This window comes from Salvelinus alpinus, chromosome 2, assembly GCF_045679555.1.
Source record: "Salvelinus alpinus chromosome 2, SLU_Salpinus.1, whole genome shotgun sequence".
NCBI classification, from domain to species: Eukaryota; Metazoa; Chordata; class Actinopteri; order Salmoniformes; family Salmonidae; genus Salvelinus; species Salvelinus alpinus.
The window spans coordinates 79,542,293-79,549,430 of NC_092087.1; the positions used below are offsets into that span (position 1 = coordinate 79,542,293).

At 50.0% G+C, this 7,138-nt stretch overlaps 1 protein-coding gene across 1 annotated transcript; it reads left to right on the forward strand.

The window, feature by feature from the left end:
- Window positions 1–1,800: 1,800 nt before the first annotated feature.
- Window positions 1,801–6,486, forward strand: LOC139567882 (involucrin-like). The gene is made up of 5 exons (XM_071389475.1): window positions 1,801–1,946; window positions 2,031–2,086; window positions 2,165–5,594; window positions 5,673–5,710; window positions 5,787–6,486. Exons 1-4 carry the CDS (start codon window positions 1,918–1,920, stop codon window positions 5,680–5,682), a joined length of 3,525 nt encoding a protein of 1,174 aa, XP_071245576.1. The 5' UTR covers window positions 1,801–1,917; the 3' UTR covers window positions 5,683–5,710; window positions 5,787–6,486.
- The last annotated feature ends 652 nt before the right edge of the window (window positions 6,487–7,138 follow it).

Consider the following 7,138-nt stretch of genomic DNA (forward strand, 5'->3'; position numbering starts at 1 on the left):
GGGGAGTTAGTGCAGATTTCTAGACATTAAGGGCCGTACAATAAAGTAAAGAAGGATTGGAGCACTTGGGGTGAATATAAAAGACCAGAAAAAAGACCAGATTATCTGACTGCTGTGCTGAAAGAAACAGGAGAAGAAAACAACACACCAAAGAGAAGGAAAAGTTGATCCAAATAAATTCCTTAAAAAGTGGATGGGAATTTTCAAGGCAAAGACTTGGAATTAAGGATAATTAGTAGGGATGGAGTGCCAAGCGGAAACATCAGACGGAATAGGGAAAATACTACTTGGCATATGTTGAGTTTGAAAGGGCTGGAGATGGATGCATAGCTACAGTATCTAAACAGCTGCATTCGAGTGTCTGTGTTTGTGGATGTGTACTGCAATCAAAGTTGAGACAACATTGGAAAAAATGCGTCCACAAAAGAGGGTAGACGATCAGAGGATGATGTGATGGGTTGTTGTCTTGTGTTTTATTTCATCCACATGAGGGAGACATTTTATGGAGATAGTGGGCACCTTCTAGGGGATCACTGATGTCAAGTCGGTGACAATTGTTGGTCACCTCCTTTGAAAGTGTGTTGCATTCTGGGGCTAAAACATTTCTGACGTGGGTCTATATGTCGACTGCATGAACTTGACAAAAGTAATGTGATCAAAGGTAATGAAGATTTGACTCCAAGTTTCTGCAGTTGCTCTTCACCAACCTCCTCCTGCATCCATCACCTGCATTGTGGGTGGCTCTATTGTCAACAAATCATTAGTGTTTTTGTTCTTTTTACATTATAAAGGAAACCTTTTATAAACAATGGCAACATTGCCATGGTGATCTGAGCCTTGCTGTTGGAAAACAACATTAGTATCTGAATTTCGGTTGTCGCAGATGCACCTCTCCTGACTTTACTTCTTGACTTTGGTCTACAGTCAGTTGCTTTAGCCCTACCACTCAAACGAGCCCTACTATATGTTTGCCTCTGAAAAATTAAAGACTCAGATCATCAAAAGCATATGTATGTGGTGTGTTTGCATAATTTGAGTGTTTAATTGGCGTCTGTCTGAATTCAGAATTTGTCAAAGATGTTGCACTATGTGCAAATGAAACTGTTAATCATCTAATGTTGCTATGCTGAATGAAAAGAAGGCCGTGTAAAATAATGGTGCCTAACTGCTCATATAGCCTCTAATCTTCAAATGAACCAAGTGAATTTTGTACAAGCAATAATTTAAATCGATCAATGAAGTGCCAAGACAAAATGTGTTTCCTACTTTAGAGCAGGGGTGTCAAACTCATTCCATGGAGGGCCTAGTGTCTGTAGGTTTTTGTTTTTTCCTTTCAATTAAGACCTAGACAACTACTGTAGGTGAGGGGAGTAATTAGTGGCCTTAATTCAGCAATCAAGTACAAGGAAGGAGCGAAAACCCACAGACACTCAGCCCTCCGTGTAATGAGTTTGAAGTGTGCTTTAGAGTAAGGGCTGTCAAACCTGTCAGGAACTCAATTAGAGAATCAACCACACCTGAGTAAATTTCTGAATTCCAAATCAACCCCTAGCCCCTACACTTAGTCACTTATGGGCATTTGAAATGATCAGATAGGTTAAAACAATATGTTAATTGCTTCACCTTGCCTTCTGATAGGCTAGATGCAATTGTGGCCATATTGCTTATCCCTATTCAATCTTTTATGATTAACAGAAGTGTTTAGGCCAGGGTGTAGGATTTAGGGGTCAATTTGGAAATAGAAATGTAATGTAGTTCAGTGGCTGACAGCTGTCCTTAATTACCAACGACATTAGAAGGGTCTGGGATTCCTTTAAAAGGAGCAACCAAAAGTCTGGTAGATATAGTAAAAGGGATATTCTGGTAGGACGTATGCCTACCATTAGTTCTGAATACTGGTGAGGTTCTGAGGGCAAAATGGCCGTGTTGATTGGAATTGCTTTCAGGTAAGTTTTTAATAGTCTTGATTTAGTTTGTTTCCCTTGTCCTTCAGGTAGCTATGTTTATAACATACATTATTTTTCCTAAAGAGTTTCTTGGCTTTGTTGCCTGCTAATTGGAGGGATAACGTGTTCTACATCAGAAGGTGAGTTCATTTCAAATAACAGCTACGTAGTTCCATAACCTTCAAAGGCTGGCATTTTAAATATTTTTTTTTACCTAGGTGATTGGTCTCCTGCACTGGGTTCTAATGCAGCATGGCTCTATGCAGGATCACTTAGGTCTCTAGGAAATGGCAATTATAAGTCTCCAGCAGTTCAAATGAAAGCGCAACAGAAACATCCGGCCTCCATCCTGCGGAAGGAACTGGCCCTCATGTCCCAGCAACCTCAGCAAGTGAGATATCAAGCTCAAATGCCCCAGAATCAACCAGCCACTGAACTTCAGAAGCAGAAGCAACTGAGTGCCATGAACCAGCAAGTGTGGCATCCAGCTCAAATGCCCCTGCAGCAGAAGCAACCGACCGCCGTGCCCCAGCAAGTGTGGCATCCAGATCACATGCCCCTGCAGCAGAAGCAACCAACCGCCGAGCCCCAGCAAGTGTGGCATCCAGCTCAAATGCCCCTGCAGCAGAAGCAACCGACCGCCGTGCCCCAGCAAGTGTGGCATCCAGCTCAAATGCCCCTGCAGCAGAAGCAACCGACCGCCGTGCCCCAGCAAGTGTGGCATCCAGCTCAAATGCCCCTGCAGCAGAAGCAACCGACCGCCGTGCCCCAGCAAGTGTGGCATCCAGCTCAAATGCCCCTGCAGCAGAAGCAACCGACCGCCGTGCCCCAGCAAGTGTGGCATCCAGCTCAAATGCCCCTGCAGCAGAAGCAACCGACCGCCGTGCCCCAGCAAGTGTGGCATCCAGCTCAAATGCCCCTGCAGCAGAAGCAACCGACCGCCGTGCCCCAGCAAGTGTGGCATCCAGCTCAAATGCCCCTGCAGCAGAAGCAACCGACCGCCGTGCCCCAGCAAGTGTGGCATCCAGCTCAAATGCCGCTGCAGCAGAAGCAACAGACTGCCATGAACCAGCAAGTGTGGCATCCAGCTCAAATGCCCGTGCAGCAGAAGCAACCGACCGCCGTGCCCCAGCAAGTGTGGCATCCAGCTCAAATGCCGCTGCAGCCGAAGCAACCTACCGCCGTATCCCAGCAAGTGTGGCATCCAGCTCAAATGCCCCTGCAGCAGAAGCAACCGACCGCCGTGCCCCAGCAAGTGTGGCATCCAGCTCAAATGCCCCTGCAGCAGAAGCAACCGACCGCCGTGCCCCAGCAAGTGTGGCATCCAGCTCACATGCCCCTGCAGCAGAAGCAACCGACCGCCGTGCCCCAGCAAGTGTGGCATCCAGCTCAAATGCCCCTGCAGCAGAAGCAACCTACCGCCGTGCCCCAGAAAGTGTGGCATCCAGCTCAAATGCCCCTGCAGCAGAAGCAACCGACCGCCGTGCCCCAGCAAGTGTGGCATCCAGCTCAAATGCCCCTGCAGCAGAAGCAACCGACCGCCGTGCCCCAGCAAGTGTGGCATCCAGCTCACATGCCCCTGCAGCAGAAGCAACCGACCGCCGTGCCCCAGCAAGTGTGGCATCCAGCTCAAATGCCGCTGCAGCAGAAGCAACAGACTGCCATGAACCAGCAAGTGTGGCATCCAGCTCAAATGCCCCTGCAGCAGAAGCAACCGACCGCCGTGCCCCAGCAAGTGTGGCATCCAGCTCAAATGCCGCTGCAGCCGAAGCAACCTACCGCCGTATCCCAGCAAGTGTGGCATCCAGCTCAAATGCCCTTGCAGCAGAAGCAACCGACCGCCGTGCCCCAGCAAGTGTGGCATCCAGCTCAAATGCCCCTGCAGCAGAAGCAACCGACCGCCGTGCCCCAGCAAGTGTGGCATCCAGCTCAAATGCCCCTGCAGCAGAAGCAACCGACCGCCGTGCCCCAGCAAGTGTGGCATCCAGCTCAAATGCCCCTGCAGCAGAAGCAACCGACCGCCGTGCCCCAGCAAGTGTGGCATCCAGCTCAAATGCCCCTGCAGCAGAAGCAACCGACCGCCGTGCCCCAGCAAGTGTGGCATCCAGCTCAAATGCCCCTGCAGCAGAAGCAACCGACCGCCGTGCCCCAGCAAGTGTGGCATCCAGCTCAAATGCCCTTGCAGCAGAAGCAACCGACCGCCGTGCCCCAGCAAGTGTGGCATCCAGCTCAAATGCCCCTGCAGCAGAAGCAACCGACCGCCGTGCCCCAGCAAGTGTGGCATCCAGCTCAAATGCCCTTGCAGCAGAAGCAACCGACCGCCGTGCCCCAGCAAGTGTGCCATCCAGCTCAAATGCCCCTGCAGCAGAAGCAACCGACCGCCGTGCCCCAGCAAGTGTGGCATCCAGCTCAAATGCCCGTGCAGCAGAAGCAACCGACCGCCGTGCCCCAGCAAGTGTGGCATCCAGCTCAAATGCCCCTGCAGCTGAAGCAACAGCCCACTGAACCTCAGAAGCTGACGTCTATGCCCCAGCAAGTGTCGTATCGATCTAAAATGCTCCAGCTTCAAAATCATCTGGCTGCAATGCCACAGAAGCCTCTTATGTTGCATCCAGCTCAATTTCCCCAGCAGGAGCTGGCCGTCGAACCCCAGCAGCAGCAGGAGCTGGCCGTCGAACCCCAGCAGCAGCAGGAGCTGGCCGTCGAACCCCAGCAGCAGCAGGAGCTGGCCGTCGAACCCCAGCAGCAGCAGGAGCTGGCCGTCGAACCCCAGCAGCAGCAGGAGCTGGCCGTCGAACCCCAGCAGCAGCAGGAGCTGGCCGTCGAACCCCAGCAGCAGCAGGAGCTGGCCGTCGAACCCCAGCAGGAGCTGGCCGTCGAACCCCAGCAGGAGCTGGCCGTCGAACCCCAGCAGGAGCTGGCCGTCGAACCCCAGCAGGAGCTGGCCGTCGAACCCCAGCAGCAGCAGGAGCTGGCCGTCGAACCCCAGCAAGTGACGTATCCAGCGTATGCCAGACGTATGCCCCAGCAGCAATCGAACCACATTCCTCAGCAAGAATGGCATGTATCTCACATGCCCCTGCAGCAGAAGCAACTGGCCACTGAACCTCAGCAGAAGGAACTGACCGCCATGCCCCAGCAAGTGTGGTATCGAGCTAAAACGCTCCAGCAGCATAATCCTTTGGCCGCCATGCCACAGAAGCAACAGGCCTCCATTCCCCAGCAGCCTCCGCTCGTGTGGCATCCAGCTTATTTCCCCCAGCAGCAGAAGGAACTGGCCGTCGAACCCCAGCAGCAGAAGGAACTGGCCGTCGAACCCCAGCAAGTGAGGTATCCAGCTCAAATGCCCCAGCAGCAACCGAACCACATTCCTCAGCAATTATGGCATGTAGCCCAAATGCCCCAGCAGCAACTGCTCCCAATGTCTCAGCAGAAGCACTACGAAAGCACTGAAGATGGCGCCTCTAGTAGTTCTCAGTTCCAAATCAGTTCCGAATCGCACTACAAGAATGGCAGAACTGTCTTCTCCCAAACCCGCTACACTCCTAGGGAGGCTATGCTTGTTGACAGTGGAAATGCTCCCAATGACAGTGATGTTGGCATATTTGAACCAAGCACATACCCACCACTAGTAATGGATCCTACAAGGTAACATACCATTTTAATCTGGTTTTAACTTTGCTCTGAATTTGAAACCCTTTGTACTAACCATGTATCTGCCAACAGGAAAATCTAATGGTGGATTCATCCTTCAGCAGCTGATGGTGAGACTTTTTTTTTTTTAATTGTCAAATTAATGACATAAGATTCTGTTGCTGACACTGTTCTAATTTCTTTCAGGTTTCAGTCATGCTTTTGTTTTGACCAGGAAGTTGCTGTGTTCTTGCTACTCTTGCATGATTGAATCAATAAACAATTTTACTTTCCAATATCTAGTGTCTTTGCAGTACTGAGGGTACTCTTGTGCTTGCTGATTTCAAACAGATGGTGTGGGTTACCAGTACAGTTGGCAGTAAAAGAATGTGGTTCAGTCTTCAAATAGCTGGTTTTTACCTTTGCTACTGTTTGTTCAAATTCCAAGATTGGCTCTACATTAGTGTTGTCAAGTGGTGAAATGTCTGACCTTCCTCATGTTCATACTTTTGTATGTTGACACCCCTTCAAATGACTGGATTTGGCATTTCGGCCACCCGTTGCTGAAGCGTATAAAATCGAGCACACAGCCGTGCAATCTCCATATTCAAACATTGGCAGTAGAAGGGCCTTGATGAGCTCTCACTTTCAATGTGGCACAGTCATAGGATGACACTTTTCCAAATCAGTTTAGCATATTTCCACCCTGCTAAAGCATCCCCGGTCAATTACATTTTTAATGTGACAGGCCACACAATCACACAACAGGGCTGTAGCGTGTAGTCATCTGTCCTCGGTTGCAACACTTAGCGTTCCAAACTGCCTCTGGAAGCATTGTTAGCACCAGAACTGTTCCGGTGCTTCATGAAGAGTGTTTCAATAAACAGCTGCACAAGCCTACAATCAATATTTGCAATTCCACTTGTCTGTGGGGGTGGGGTAAAGCTCGGCGATATTGGACTCAAGCGCAATGGAAATGGCTTGTCTGGAGAGACTAATCACTCATCTGGCAGGACAAATCTGGGTTTCACTAATGCCAGGAGAACGCTACCTGCCCGACTGCATTGTGCCAACTTAAGTTTGTTGGTGGAATAAATGTCTGGGGCTGTTTATGATGGTTTGGGCTAGGCCCCTTAGTTCCAGTGAAGGGAAGTCTTAATGCTACAGCATACAATAACATACTAGACAATGCTGTGCTTCCAACTTTGTGACAACAGTTTGGGGGAAGGACCTTTCCTGTTTCTGTATGACAGTGCACAATGCAAGGTCCATACAGAAACGGTTTGCGATTGGTGTGGAACAATGACAGGCCTGGAAAGAGCCTTGAACTCAACCCTATCGAACACCTTTGGCATGAATTGGAATGCTGACTGCGAGCCAGGCCTAATCAACCAACATCAGTTTCTGACCTCATACTGTTGTGGCTGAATGAAAGCAAGTCCCCACAGATGTTCAAACAACTAGTGGAACGCCTTCCCAGAAGAGTGAAGGCTTTTATAGCTGCAATTGGGGGGAGCAAACTCCATATTAATGCCCATGATTTTGAAATTAGAGTTTCA

Excerpts from the sequence above, each read along its gene's own strand:
- LOC139567882 (XM_071389475.1), top strand. The coding sequence starts at position 1,918 with ATGGCCGTGTTGATTGGAATTGCTTTCAG. Across the intron at positions 1,947-2,030 it reads TTGATTGGAATTGCTTTCAG|AGTTTCTTGGCTTTGTTGCC; the intron begins GTAAGTTTTTAA and ends TTTTTCCTAAAG. Across the intron at positions 2,087-2,164 it reads AACGTGTTCTACATCAGAAG|GTGATTGGTCTCCTGCACTG; the intron begins GTGAGTTCATTT and ends TTTTTTACCTAG.